This window comes from Pipra filicauda, unplaced genomic scaffold (assembly GCF_003945595.2).
Source record: "Pipra filicauda isolate LSUMZ 115617 unplaced genomic scaffold, ASM394559v2 scaffold98_size3848907_pilon, whole genome shotgun sequence".
NCBI classification, from domain to species: Eukaryota; Metazoa; Chordata; class Aves; order Passeriformes; family Pipridae; genus Pipra; species Pipra filicauda.
Window position 1 is genome coordinate 1,235,800 of NW_024105186.1, and position 15,178 is coordinate 1,250,977.

General features: G+C 58.2%; 1 protein-coding gene across 1 annotated transcript; it reads left to right on the top strand.

Annotated features, from left to right (window-relative positions):
• The first annotated feature begins 2,650 nt into the window (after positions 1-2,650).
• Positions 2,651-15,064, top strand: MUC4 (mucin 4, cell surface associated). Its single transcript, XM_027751016.2, has 27 exons — positions 2,651-5,273; positions 5,588-5,727; positions 5,932-6,096; positions 6,178-6,333; positions 6,466-6,596; positions 6,829-6,917; positions 7,199-7,375; positions 7,476-7,619; positions 7,725-7,844; positions 8,055-8,257; positions 8,936-9,014; positions 9,260-9,430; positions 9,620-9,721; positions 9,928-10,164; positions 10,459-10,593; positions 10,690-10,868; positions 10,985-11,144; positions 11,241-11,339; positions 11,901-12,083; positions 12,176-12,249; positions 12,567-12,631; positions 12,921-13,120; positions 13,332-13,500; positions 13,586-13,738; positions 14,555-14,592; positions 14,675-14,772; positions 14,997-15,064. The coding sequence occupies exons 1-27, from the start codon at positions 2,651-2,653 to the stop codon at positions 15,051-15,053; spliced, it is 6,147 nt and encodes a 2,048-aa protein (XP_027606817.2). The 3' UTR covers positions 15,054-15,064.
• Positions 15,065-15,178: the final 114 nt, after the last annotated feature.

A 15,178-nucleotide genomic window follows, 5' to 3' on the forward strand; every position in this document is an offset into this window, starting at 1 on the left:
GTCCCAGGCGGCAGTGCCGAGGGGGGGACAGGGCAGGGTCAATACGCAGGACCCCAAGGCGCCAGTAGGAGCCTGCTCTTTCCTTCTTCCTCCTTGGTGGTGAGCCAACCCCTGCCAGGGGTTATCAGCCACGCAGCTGAGCGTGGAGGGACCTGGCAGCAAACAGGAGGGTGGATGGGGGTACAGAGCCCAGGACTGACCCACCCCACAGAGGTGGTGGGGACCCCTGTCCCCACTTGCCATCCCAGGGCCTCTGGGCCAAGTGACTTTGAAACCCACTGGCTGTTCCCCGGGAATTGGGGACCCCAACAGTGGGCTGTCAACAGTGGGGTCAGCCTGGGAAGGGCCTTAAAACATCCCATGGCAAAATGGGTGTCCCCCAGCATCAGTGGGTCCCCAGAAATGGGACGCTGCCACCTCATCACAGGCTGTGAGGACACACAGACGTCAGTGCCACAGGCAGGGCACGTGGTGTCCCCGTCCCCCCCACCCGGGGGAGTGCTCACCGGTCGAGTCACCTGTTGCGTCCCTCCCTTGAAACAGGGAGAGCTGCAGCCCTGTCCCTGACACCGAGGAAGCACCATGGGGTCCTGGGGTCCATGGCTGCTCTGGAGCTGGGTGCTGTGGGGGCTCTGGGTGCTGCCAGGTAAGTCCCAGGGTCGCTGAAAGTGCCAGTGAGCTGAATGGGTGGCTGATACCGTCTGGGTGATGGGCTGCGAACAACCCTCCGGTTTGTTCCCAGTACCCCAAGTTCGAGCCTGAGTGCCTGGCTGGGGTTTGCCCAGTCTCTGTCTGCGGGTGCCACAGCCTTGGCATGGTTCCCAACTGCAGCAGGGGAAGGTGAGGGGGCAATTGAGGATCAAAGGGGGACTCTCGCCCTTGGGGAAGGTGTCTGACTGCTCTTGGTGTTGGTTGGGCTATGGGTGCTCCCCCTGCAGCAGGGAGGAGGGATGAAGGTGATGGGAACCCCTGGCTGCTTTTTCCTCATCCCGATCTCACTCACCTTTGCACAAGCCGGGGAGATGAAGGAGCAGCCCCTTGTCCCCACGCTGGTCCCGACAGAGTCAGGCAGCATATCCCGTGCAGCCGACAGTACCAGCGCTGAGCTACCTTCGGACCTGGGCATGTGCCAGGCATTCCCCACCACCGTGGTCGCACGGACGGAGCACCCCTCTCCCGCCGGCCGGACCATAGCCTCCACAGGCAGCCAGGGCTCAGGTAAGGCCGGTAGGCAGCTGGCCGCGGGCAAGTTCCTGCCTGCTGGGGCCGCGGTGGGATTGATCCAGCTGGGGCTGCCTTGTCTCGCTCCACAGGCATCCTGGTGCCACAGGTGACAACAAGAGGGCTGGTCCCAGCTGGGAGCAGTGGTGAGCAGGAAGGGCCTCCCAGCCCAGCAGCTCTCCCCGGGGGTCCAGTAGTGCGAGACAGCCTCCAGGCAGGGTCGGGGGCTGGGGTCTCTTCTCCAGGTGCTGCCAGTCACCCAAGCAGCGCCCCTCCCACCACCACTTGGCACAAGCAGCCTCTGTCCTTCGTGCCGACGGGGCACACGGTGGGTCTTGCCGTGGGTGCTGTCCCTGCCGAGAGGATGCCAGGGACTGCACAGACTACAGTGCCATTGCTCCCCCAGGACGAGCACAGCACAGGGACATCACATCCCAGCATCAGCAAGAGTTCTGCTGAGCCACACAGCACTGCCTCGCTCCTGTCCCAGGAGGCCATGCTGGGGCTGGACAAGGCCACCTCACCTTCAGACACAGCAGCTGGCATCTCTCAGGACAGGGGCAGCCCCATGAAGACAGCAGCAGCCTCAGCCAACCCTGCCACTGGCCTCCCCAGGGGGCCCCCCAGCAAAGCCACAGAAGGAGCCAGGATGGCATCCCCACCGTCTGCAGACCCCCCAAGCGCATCCTTGGCAAAGGTCACCTTTTCTTCTGCTGCCATTGGCATTGGCGAGGCTGCAGAGCCAGGGACACGTGCCTTGTCTGACACTGTCCACAGTGCCTCACAGGACCCCAGTGTGCCTCCTGCTCAGCTGCCTCCAGCCCTTTTGCCCCAACCCCCTGGTGATGCTGTGCCAGGCACAGGAGAGATGCTTCTCCCCAGCCACAGCACTGCTCCAGAAACTGCTGGAGATGGGCTACCTGGAGCCAATGCTGTCATCCACCTCCAGACCACTGCACTAGTTCCAGGCACACTGGCTATGGTAATGAATGACGTAGCTGAAGAGCATATCCCCACTGTATCATTCCCAGCTCTCAGAAGTACCAGTGCTGAGCTGGTGTCCATTAGGAATGAGGACAGCACCAAAGCCACAGCAGGCACTGCGTTCCCAGAGACCAAGGCCACCTCAGGGGGGCTCAGAATGAGCCTGTCCCCCAATGCAGCTCTCGATGACCCTGGTGATTCCTCTCCAAGGCCCTTTCTGCACTCCACAGGCTCTCTGTTCCCCCAGACCCCCTCAGCAGCCAGAACCCCTCCAACCAGACCCAGCATGGCCGTGCCCTTGTCCTTCACGGATGCCAGTGGAGAAAAACCAGAGAGGGCCCCTCGAGCTGCACCAACATCTTCCATTGCTGCGTATGGCATTGGGACAGTGCCAGCTGCCCATCCATCCTCCCTTGTTAGCAACACTCCAATTCACGAAGCGGGGATGGGAACAGCATCGTTGGCCAGTGGCAGTACCACTAAGCTGGGGGACACCAGAGCCACCCTGCCTGTGCCTGATGCATCCCCCAGCCACAGCCAGCCTGGTCCCACAGGAGGCTCAGAAGCCCCAGGAACTGTTGTCACATCTGGACCTGCACCAGCCCCACCGCTCTGGGCTGGGATACAACGTGAGGAACCTCCAGGGACAGAGACGTGGTCACCAAGCACTGCACCAGGCACAGACACAGCTGTACCAGGTATCCCAGGGGTACTCAAAGAAGGCACCATCCCCATGGCACCGCAAGCAGATGTCCCCCGTCTAATGGAAGGCAGTGTCAATGTAGGAATGGCTCTGGGGGTGCCCCCATCTGGCATCCCCCAAGAGATAGCAGCAGTCACATCCCCATTGCCCCTGGATACCACAGCACCAGCAATGGGAACTTCAGGTGACCCCCATCTCGATGGCAGCACCACAGGGCAAGCAATGGGGATGGGGTTCCTGGAGGTGGGCACAGAGGAGAATCCAGATGCCAGTGCAGCAGGGCCGACTGCCAGACACGCGACCATCACTGCCAGGCCATCGCCAGAGCCACCTGCCCAAGGGAATGATGCTTCTGAAACAAGGCCCCCAGTGGATCTGACTCTTACAACTCCAAAGAGCAGTCGCTCAGCCCCACTGGCTGTGACTAACCCCAGCCCAGCACTGACCAAGGCCAGACCCCTTGTCAGCACAGCCACCATCAAGTCACCCCAACCTGTGACACTGCCAACCCCCAAAAATGCAGCTGCAGAGGGAGGCCAGGGCACATTCCAGTTGGCAGGAGATGGCAGCACCACACAAGCAGCTCTGGGCTCAACCCTGGTTGAGAACACAAGAGCGGGTGCCACAACAAGTAGCCATCACAGCAGTGACATCTCTTTGGGGACAGGCCCACCGGCATCACCCCATGACACAGCCAGCATCAGTACCCAGCCAAGTGCTGCATTGTTCCACAGCTACGGCACTGCTGAGCCCACCTCAGACATGGGCATGAACTTGGACATGCACACAGTTTCTCCTGTGATGAGGAATGAGGCTGCAAGGCTGCTCCTGGGGTCGCCCACTCCTATGACTGGGGTGACTGAGCCAGCTGCCAGTGATGCCACCCTGTCAGCACACTCTGCCCCAGGCAGTAAAAGTCCTACCGCAGTGGCCATCATGGGCTTGGTGTCACCCACAGCTGCAGAGCTGGTTATAGCACCTTCCCCTGGCCTTGCTCACAGCACTGTTGAGACAGATATCAGTGCGTCCCCTACAGTCCCTGGGACCACCCATCTGGAGACGGTGGCACCCTCTGACACCCCCAGCATCACTGTCACTGGTCCAGCAGTGGGAGCAGGTGATGTCAGTATGGACAGGGTCACAACACCTGCCTCTGCTGTTCCCAGCAGTGCCTCTGCTACACACAGCCCCCATGTCACCTCAAGGCCATCTCCTGAGGCCACTGACAGCATCCACAACCCAGATCCAAGAGCTCTCAATGCATTCACTGAGGACAAGCCCATGGCTGGGGTTACCACACTGGCTGTTGGCCACACACGCCCATGGGAGGCTACAGCTGCATCCTGGTCAGGTGCTGAAGGTACCACTGCCCGTGCAGATACCACCCCAACTGAGAGCAGCAACGAGGATGTAGCACCCTCAGCCAGCACCAGCAGCACCCATGTCCCTGACTCCAACACCACTGGCACAAACCTGGCCACCACAGCAGCCACCAGCATATTCCCCAGCAACACCACCCCGCCAGCCACCTCAGTGGGCTGGGAGACCTCTGTGGTTACCAGGGCCACTACAGCCACGTCGTTTGCCACAGCAAGGGACACCAGCACCAGCAGTGCCCTGTCCCTCGCTGTAACACACAGTGAGACAAGCAGAGGTGGGCAATCTGTCCTGTCCCCAACAAGTAACCCCTCATTGGAAACAACTGCTGGGCCCTGGGGTGCTCTTGGTCCCAGCCCTGCTGCTGCAGTGCCCAGTTCACCCCTCCCCAGCCTGGACAGCCCAGCAGAGGAGGCAACAACCACCCCTTCATCCCTGCCTGGTGTTGGTGTAACTGGGGAAGTGGCAGCTGGACAGACTCCCACTGAGTCAACAACCCGCACCACTTCTACATCTGCCAGCAACCACAACACGGGACAAGCAGCAAGCACATCCCCTCCTGCTTTCCAGACATCTCCAGGGGCACCTGCCTGGGGGCAGAAAACAGCCATCACTGCAGGGAACACCTCAGCCATCACTGCAGAGAAGACCACAGCCATTTCTGCAGAGAACACCATGGCCATCCCTGAAGGCAGCACCATGGCCATCACCACAGGCAGCACCACAGCCGTCAGCACCACATCCATCACTGCAGGCAGCACCACGGCTATTGCATCCACAGCTCCAGTGAGCCCAGCCAAGGAATTGGGAGGTCTCCCAGCTCCAGGCACAACAGCATCGGTGAGACCGCCAACCACCACCAGCCCTGCCACCTCCCCGTCTTCTGTCTCTGGGACACAGAGAGAACCAGCACTGAGCACATCTGCCCACACCACTGCTGGCCACAGAAATCCTGCCCCTGAGCCCCAACCCACCCATGAGCTTATCAGTAAGTAGAGTTTCTTTTCCCAAAGCCAAGAGCAAGAAGGGGTTGTCGGCCAATCAAGCATCGTGATGAATGAGGGTACAGCCTGGTCCAGGGTGTCTCATCTGTGTTGCGTGTTGGGCTGACAGATTCATGGGGAAAGGCAAAATAGGAAAACTGAGAGCATCCCAAAAGTGGGTTAAAAATTGGGTTACAATCCTTCAGAGAACAGTCACAGTATCTTGGCAGCAAGTAGGTGAGTTTGTCCAGGCTGCAAGATGGAAAAAGCAGACATTAATGGTTTTACACCTTTTCCATTCATCTCCTGTCCATGTCAGTGCCAGCAGCCTCACTCTACCCCTTTGGCATCGAAGGAGGGGACCAAGAGTATGTCCAGAGGATGGTGGATTTTAACTCCCCGCTGTTCAAGCCAGAGATTGGATTTCCCTTTGGGAAGTCGCTGCGAGATGCTCTCTATGTGAGTTCCCCTCTCACTGAGCACATAAGGGATGTGCTGCCTTTTTGGTGAAAAGAACTCCACAGAAATGGAGCAGAAACCAAACTTTATCCGATTATCTTTTTTATAAAATTAAAAATAGCTGGTTTCTGCTCACCTGTGGAGGCTAAAAGCCATCCCAGGAGCTGTCTGGGTTGTCGGCAAATAACAAATTATTTTTGTTAGTTTACAGATAATGGACAGATCATTTTCCCACCCACGGACAACTATTTCCCATCCAACCCTAACCCACCTCCCCAGGGCTTCAGCGGCCGGGAGAGCTTCCCAATGGTGGCTGCCTTTTGGGATGATGCAGATTTCTCCCAGGGCATTGGCACCACCTGGTACCAGGTGAGGACCACCAAAGATGTTCTCCTGGGAAAGCCCGGCTTCCAGCTCACTCATTTAACCCTCTCTCTTGCCAACTTGCAGGAGTACTCCACCCTCAGCTCTACCCAAGACCCCCTTGTCCAGGATGTGGAAGCAAAGATTGAGAAATATCTGAAAATCCCCTATGTAGCAAAATGGACCTTGAAGGTGACATGGGAGAAGGCTCCAGCATACCCATCCCAGAGGGATGACACTCAGGTGAGCAGTGGGAGACCCAGGTGACAGAGGGGACTGTTGGCAGCTGTTTCAGATCTCACCACCTCAGCCTGCACTGTGGGGAGAGCAGAGGAGGCTTTGGGAATGTTAAGGGGGTGCCTTGGGTTTCTCCAGACGAGCACGTACCAGGCAGTCCTCACCACCGATGGGAACTACTCCTTCGCCCTGCTGCTCTACGAGGATGGCGGGATGCGGTGGGACTACACCAAGCTGGCTGCAGGCAACGTGCTGATCGGCTTCTCCAGGTGCTGTGCATGTCTGACTGGGTTTTCAGACAGCAGAGACTTCTCCCAGCACTGTGTTGGGACCATTGGAGATGTCATCCCCAGGAGAGCCCAGCTCACACTTCCGGAGCAACCCTGTCCCATTTAAACCCTCTCTCCTGCAAACCGCAGCAGTTCCCACCCCACCTGCTCTGTGGGGAGCAGAGGAGGGTTGTGTTGGAAGGGTGATCCCAAACCTTCTCTCTCCACACAGTGGCAATGGTTATGCCCGAAACAACGAGCTGACTCAAAAGCCACGAGCTGTCAAGTACCGACCAGACCAGCACAGCAGCATCGGCTCCGGTACGGCACCGAGGGTTCTTTGGGGTAGAAGGAGATGGATGGAGGGAGCTGTGTGCTCTGTGCTGGGAGCATGTCCCCATCATGTATCCCTGTGAGGCAATGGGGCAGTGAAGCCACTGGGCAAGGGCTGGTCTTCTGTGTCCTGCTGTGGCTTGCCACAGCCACACCGGCTCTAGAGGGAGCCTGGAGACCTCGTGTGAGGTCAGTGGCCAGGGACTGCTGTCCCACAGGACTACTCAGCACCTTGGCTGAGCTGTGCTGTTCTCTGGCTGCTTCCCCAGACGTGCGTGGACTGTGGATATACAGGCTGGACAGTCGCTCCCGGGTGAACTACAGGCTGTGGTGCCTGGCGTGGTTGGATGCAGAGCCAGCACCGACCACCTGGAACAGCCAGCTGCCACCATGCCCCTGCTCCCGGCCCCAGGCAGAGCTGGACCCCCGCTACCGCTGGAGCAGAGGTGCCAAGCGTAGCCCCCCGTGGCTATCTGGGATGGGGGGGAATGGCAGGGGCTCCCCTCCTGCTCTGGGGATGGCCATGATACCCCCACACCATTTCAGGCCCAGTGGACACCTCGGTGAGGATGCTGCGCACTGCATCCCCCAGCCCCACCGGAGCTGGGGTGCGATGTCTGTACCAAGATGGGAGCTTCCTCGAAGGCTGGCAGGAGAGAGCATGGAGCCTCCCCATCCACCCCACTGCTGGTAAGTGGGCACTGTCATTCCCTCACCCTAAAACACCCCAAGCACCAAGCAGAGGTGCAGCAAGGGCCCCGACAGCCCCCAGCACCCAGCCACCTTCCTCCACAGACAGGGAGCTGGAGGCATTCAACTGGTGCTGCCGGCAAGTGGGGAAGCCCCTGTTCTGCTCCAGGTTTGCTGAGAAGAGACCGAGGGTCAGCTGTGCGGGATATGTTCCGCCCACCCCCGGTGAGTTCCCAGGCTCTGCCTCCTCTGTGCCAGGGCACTGAATGGGTGGCACAGTCACACTCAGACCCCATACATTAGCTACACTTCTCAGCATCCCGGTGAGGGCTGCTGAGCCAGCACAGCCCCGGGGGTGCTCTCCTCCCTGAAGTGACACCAACATTTGCTCTTCTTCCTCCACCACAAAATGATTCCATCTCCTTTGGACCCCAGCTGGCGCCTTTGGAGATCCCCATATCACCACCCTGGATGGACTCACCTACACCTTCAATGGGCTCGGGGACTTTGTCCTGCTGCTGGCCAGCAATGCCCAGACCAGCTTTGTGCTGCAGGGGCGCACGGCACAGACCGGCACGGCCCAGGCCACCAACTTTGTGGCATTTGCTGCCCAGTACATCTCCACCACCACTGCAACGGTGAGTAGGAGTGACCTGGGTATGGGAGAGACCCCTCTGGCAGGGTGGGTATCACTTCTGCATCACCTACAGAGTGATGTGGGTGGGACCCTCTCCTTTTCTGGCCACCTCCCACCACTCCAACAAAGTGCTAATAGTGGTGGGAAGGACTCATCAGACACACGTCTAACACCTCTTGCAAAGAGGCCAGCAAGGGCTGAGGACTCTGCAGGAGCATGGTCTGCTCTACCTTCTTCATTGCACACTCTTTGTGTGCATTAGCACAAATGAATGCTCTTCCTCACTTGGCAGAATTGCTCCCCCCATCTGTTTCATTAAGCAGAATGTTCTGGCGTCACCAGAAACAGCCATTGAGCAGTTTAAGGAGAGGGCTCAGAGCCAGGAGCCCACTGGCACAGCTCTCCACATTGTCACCGTCAGCCAAGCAGCAGTGGTGGCCTTGGTGTGCCCCATGCCAGTGGTGGCAAGGGGCAGCTGGCTGTCCTCTTCTGTGCAATCATCAAAGCTGCTTTATCATGTGTCTCCTGGAGTGAAGAACATGCCAACATGGGCCCTGGGGCTGAGCCTGTCTGCTGGGGCTGGAGGAGGACAGGATTTGACTTAAGTGTCCTCAGCATGGGGGAATGGCAGGAAGGGAGGAGCAGAGGGGCTGACTGGGACATCTGCCATTATTTGCAGGTTGAATGGACCTTGGGGAGCCAGGGTGACATCCAAGTACTCCTGAACAATGAAACCATCCAGTTTTCCTATTCCCAAGGTGAGCAGGATGTGCTGTTAAATGTTAAATGTATTTGCAGGAGACAAGGGATAGCCCCACCCACTGGCACCAGCCCTGCCCAGTACAAGGGCAGCCATCCTGAGCTCTGTCAAACCTCTCCCACCTGCACCTTTCTCTGATTTGGGCAGGGTGGAAGGGGAGCCCTCTCCTCCACAAGTTCATGGTCATCATTTCAGACTCTAGCCTTGTGCAGACTCTCCCTCTGTGCTCTCCTTCTCTTGCAGACATGGGTGACGAGGTGTACTACAGCCCTGGAGTCCTGCTGATCAATGCCTCCTCTGTCACGGCCGTCTTCGATGGGACCATCGCCATCTCCATCTCAGCCGCCTCCGGGATCCTCAGCATGATCTGCAGCCTGCCCGACTGGTACCGCAACAGCACCAAGGGCCTCCTGGGTGAGGACTTCTGGCACTGCTGCAGAGCTGTGGTGCAAGTTCCCTTCCCAACCTAAAGCAGGCTGGAAAACTGGGGGAATGTGCTCGTGAGAGTGGGGACCTCTGGGTCTAAACTAAACACTGGCCAGCACTGGCGAGGAGGTCAAACTTGGTATGGGAGACTCCATCCCTCTGGTGTTGCTCCACCAGGTGTGTGGGACCATGACCCCGCAGATGATTTCCAGATGCCAAATGGTACCAGCATCCCTGTGAACAGCAGCGAGGAGGAGATCTACAGCTACGGGATGACCTGTAAGTCCGTGCTTAGGATCCACCTTGATGATCCCCTCCTTCCTGCACCTTTTGTCCATGCTTTAGCTGGAGACATTTAAACACTTGCCTGAAAAAAAGTGATGCCTGGAAAATCCTTTGGTCTCCTCACTGCTCAGTGGAAATGAACCCTAAAATATAAGAAGCCTTAAAAACTCAAGACTGTCTGCATGGTTGCTCTCTTGCAGGGGCTCTTGATGAGAACAGCCTGTTTGCTCAGCCATTGGGCTCACCGGCACTGAACTTCACACCCATCTTCTTGTCTCAGCTGCGGCAGAAGAATGAAAGCCAGTACCAGCTGGCAGCCTCACAGTGTCACGGCAGCAAGGAGTGTATCTACGATTCACTGAGCACAGGGAACTTGGCCCTGGGCCTGGCCACACAGAGCCTTGCAGCCGACTTCCAGCAGAGGAAGACAGTACTCAGTAAGTGGAGCAGATCCTGGGGTAACTGGGCAGTGCCCTGCTCCCTCCCTGGGCTCTTCTGTTCCATGTGAGACAGGAGAGAAATCACCAAGGTCTTGGCGTTGCATTGCCCAGCTAGCTCATCTCCAAGCCTGGGAGATGCCACCATGCTGTACAACATGAGGGCCTTGTTTGGTGGGTGGTCATGGCAGCACTTTCTTGGGTCCCGTCCTCACCAGGAGGGACTCAGAGCCAAGGGGTGATAAGGCCACAATAGCAAACCACCAGCTGTGTGCTGGGCTGCTCTTTCCTCAGACGCCTTCCCTCCGGTCATCACTGGTGACGCTTCACTCACAGCCTTCAGGACAGAAAAGGTCAGAAGGCAGTACCACGCCCTGGGGGTGGGTGCACACTTTGTGCCCCATCTCTCAGCAGAGCTCAACATATCAGGTATGGAAGGAGAGATGGGGAAGATGGGATAGGATGGAATGGTAGCACACGCTTTCCTCTGCTACCTCCTCTAACTCCTACCTCTCCTCCCGGCAGAGAATGGCACCCTGACGTGGGAACCCCATGGGATAGTCCCATTCACCGTTAACTTGGAGGCTGTCGGGTCCAACAACCTCTCTGCACTCCTCCAGCTCCGCTTCACCCTTTGCAGATGCAGCAGGAGCCAGGAGTGTGACTACAGCAACACTGTCACCCTCAGGGAGTCTTCGCTGCAGGTAGTGTGCCGGAAAGCTCCTCTGGTGTCACACTATGCCTGTCCTCGTGCCAGCTGTGCTGGCTGTCTTCTCTGTCCACCCATCCTCCTAAGCCAGTCTCACTGTCCCCTTCCCAGCTGGCAGCCTGCAGGTGCGAGAGTGGCTACTCAGGTCCCTTGTGCCAGGACCCTCTGGGCCCCTGCTCCCAGGGATGCTTCCCTGGTGTGGGCTGTGACTCATACACTGGCTGCGGCCCCTGCCCAGCTGGTCTGACAGGCGATGGACTGCATTGCTCAGGTGATAAGGGCTCGCTTTGGCTGCTGGGAACCCGGAAAGCCTGCGGGACCCCAGCCAAGATGTCTCTCCCGGTGCCATGGTGCATTGCCTCGGCAGATATCGATGAGTGCGCGCAGGGGATGGAGTGCCCGGGGAATGCCACCTGCACCAACACGGTGGGGAGCTACATCTGCTCCTGCCCAGCCAGCGAGGAGGGTGAGTACACACTCCCTGGCAGGAATGGTCCTCAGCTCCATCACCTCTGGGCTCTGTGGAAGAGGGTTCCTGTGGGACCCAGGCTGGCCGGAGAGAAGTGGGAGCCACCTGAGCTCTGTGCCCAGGCCTTGCTGTCCTTAACAGAAGGGACCGGAGTCCAGCCGCCACTTGTGTTCTCAGGCTGTAGATCTCACTAATCTTCCAGTGAGGGAAATTTTTCCCATGCAATTTTTCTCCTTGAGAAAAAAAAAATCTCACATGCAGAGGTTGGGGGATGAAATCAGACCGTATTTTCAGATGGCTGTGACAGGGTCGAAGTGATGGCTTTTGCTCACATTCTAGTGCAGCAGGTTGGGATTTCACAAGGGCAAGTTGCTGCAGCTGGGAGAGGGGGGACAAAGAGCTTTTGCTTGAGGATCTGAGTTTACACTAGAAGTCCTAACACACAAAAGAAAAACAAAACAAATCTTGGAAGAAAGGCCTTACAGAGTAGCTGAGGATGGCTCAATGCCCTGGGGCCAGCCTGATGCCTCCAGTTGATCTGGGCTCCCTGTCCTGCAGGCGAGAGGCCAGGCTGTGGCTCAGCCTGTGGATCCCACTACTGCCCCGAGGGTTACTGTAACAACGGGGGACGCTGCCACCTGCACCCCATTACCTGCACCCCCACCTGTGCCTGCCCCTCAGCTTTCACCGACCAGCGCTGCCTGGTGGCAGGGGGGGATTTTCGGCCGCTGCCCAGTGCAGGTGGGTGCCTGTGCACGGTGGGGGGTGAACCCCAATCCCACTCACTCTGGTCCTGGAATTCCAGAGCCACCACTGTGGCTTTCCCCCAGCAGATCTGCCCCTGAGAAGCATCCAGCTGCGGGTCAGGGCGCTGCAAAACACCACTGCTGAGGAAGTCAACAGCACTGTACGTCACGGGATGGGCTGAGGGAGGGGGACATGCCAGCACACTGGGCAGCACGGCAGCTTGGGTGCTCATGCCTCCATATGCCTCCCTGCCATGGGATCTCTAGGGATCCAGCAGATCTACAAGCCCACAGGGAGGAAATACCAGCTGCATGATGCCAGCTATGACTGTGGCCATGTGCCAGGTTCCCAGCACATGAACCAAAGGCCAGGGCAACCCCTGGAGCTCAGCCAATGTGCCTGCATCACCCTTCAGCCTCTCCCCATGATGGTGCCATTCTGCCCTCCCCTAATGCCTTTCCGCTCCCCCTGCCACAGGTCTCAGCCATCCTGGGCTCCCTGGAGGTAAAGACTTTCCAGAGCAACACCAACATCACCCAGACGTGAGTCAGCAGTGAAGCAGACCCATGCCCACCCCAGTGATCCAGCAGGGCAGGGCTGGGCACGGGGCCACAGGGTTTGGTGCACAAAGGGCGTTTTTCCTCACCCAGAGTCTGTTTTTCCAGTGTTGATGCTGGTAAACCCTTAGAGACACAAGCCATTTGGCACCCTCTGCCTCCTGCCTCATCCCTTCTTTACCACCGCCCAAATGGGAATACTGAGGCACAGTGAGGCTCAGTCACTCTGTGATGCAGCAGTGGCTCTGCCAGCAGCCCCTTCTTTTCCCTGCAGGACAGACAGTGATGGCTTCACCTTTGTGGTGGTGTCTGAGTTTGCCTACAACAGCCACAGCACCATCATCCGGTTCCTGAACGAGGAGCTGCCAGTGGCCATCACCAGCGCCTTCAACGGGTGGCAGGGGCGACGGGAGGCAGGCACAGGGCTCCTCTTCCAGCATCTGCACCAGGACAACATCACTGACCTGGTGAAGCGTGAGTTGCTCCCAGCACTGAGCTATGGAGGGTGGGAGGAGCACCCTGCTGTCCCCATTGCCCTCTCTGTGCCCCGGCGTTCAGTTAATGCCTGTGGAGGAGAAGCATGGGCAGCCTCCCCCACCCCAGGCACAGATCCAGCTCAGGGAGATCTGATGTAGCATCAAGGGGTGATGCTGTGTGGCCTAACTCCTATGTCCTCCCTCTCCAGTGACAGTGGCTGAGCTGAGGGACTATTTCCCCTGTGCTCTGTATGGCTACAAGGGCTACCAGCTCCACTACGTGGGGACCATCGGCTTCATCTGCATCTCCCCTTGCAAGATGGGCTACTGCCAGCACGGCGGCCGGTGCCAGCACCTGCCAGAGGGGCCCACATGCAGGTAGCAGTAGCACTGGGGTGGACAAGGCCACCCAGCACGGCCACTTCTTCCCACAGCATCACTGCTCCTCCCTCCCCATCCACAGCTGCCTGCCCTTCTCCATCTTCTCCCCGGCCGGCGCCCGGTGTGAGTGGCTGGCCATCAGCCTCACCGCCTTCCTTGGAATCTTGCTGGGAGCCCTGGCTCTGCTCTGCCTCCTGTTTGCCATCATCTGCCTGACCCTGCACCTCTGCCGCCGGTACTGCCACCAGCACCAGGGGTAAGCCGTGGGCTGGACCCACACAGGGGTGGGTGCTGGGGGTGCAGCAGGGGAGCAGGTTGGGTGTCAGAAAGAAAAACTGATGGAAAATCCACCTTTGGAAGATCCACCAGTGGTGGGACTCATCTGGCCTGGGGAAAGGGCTGGGTGACCTTTTAGCATTTTCCAGCTCCTTTCCCAGTCATCTGCTGCTCAGAGGTGTGATAACATCAGTGGGTTGAACATTAGCTTCTCTTTCTCCCCCATGTCAGGGAAAGTTTGCATTTCTTCCTCATCCCACCCAGTGCTTGGTTACAGACGGGTTATTTAATTCTAATTTGAATACCACCCGAATGATTTCCACTGCAATTCACACATGTCTGGAAAGAGTTGACCTGGAGTAAGGAAAAGTGGTTTCAGGGTTGGACCTTCCTCTCCTGCAGAGCAGGGAGTTAACAGAAGAATGGCAAGGTGCAAGGCTGGGGTGGAAGCACTATCATCTCCTTACTTTCCCCCCAGCCCTTGGTCTTGGGGTGGCATCCTCACCCAGGGAAGCTTAGAGCCCCAAGCCCCCTGCTCTGGTTGGAACTGTGTCCTTCCCATGTTCCCAGCTCCCTGCCGGCCCTGAAGCCAGGGGTCTCTGGGAAGAAACTTTGTTTGTTTGCACTTGTGCCAAGGCAAGAAATTCTGTGCACAACAGCTGGAGCTTTTCCTCTTTTCATGGTCCCTTTGCCATCTGACCCAGACACCAGGAGCAGGCAGGGGCTCTCCCAGCATCCCCACACATGTTGTCCCCTTTCTGTTCCCCTCTCTCAGGGCCAAGGAGACATTCTGGAGGACACGGCCCTTCTCCTGTGAGTACATCCCTGAAAACTGCCCCCACCATGGCTCTGCTTCACCCCAGTCTTCACTCTCTGCTCATCTTCCCTGCTCCAGCTTTGACGATGGCAGAAGAACAAGCGGAGCCCATACGTTCCCACTCCCTGGAAAGGCATTGGAAACCACAGCTCCAGGCCATTGACCCCTCAGTCCAGGTCTGCCTGGGGGTTATTGTCCCCATGGGGCGTTGGGGTGGGGAGCCTTGGGCTGGGAACTGAGTCCTGGCCCCCTGACTTGAAGATGCTTGGGAGTTGTGCCTTGTCCTGAAGCATCATGGATGCTTTGGCTGGCGTGGGATCCACACCACCGTCTGAGCTTGTTGTGAAGAGCAGAGCCCGTGCAATATTGACAGCATGGTGAGACCTGTCCTTATTTACAGATAAAGATCCAGAGACCCCACATCAGGCCCCCAGGCCAGCCCCCCCAGCAGCCCTAGCCTGCCACTGGTCCTGCTCGGGCTCCTCCAGGCTCACAAAGGAACCAGACGCTGTCTCCTGCTCTGCTGCTTGCTCTCAAGGTCTCCAGCAACACCAACACATGGAAGCAGAGGACAGGCATCTG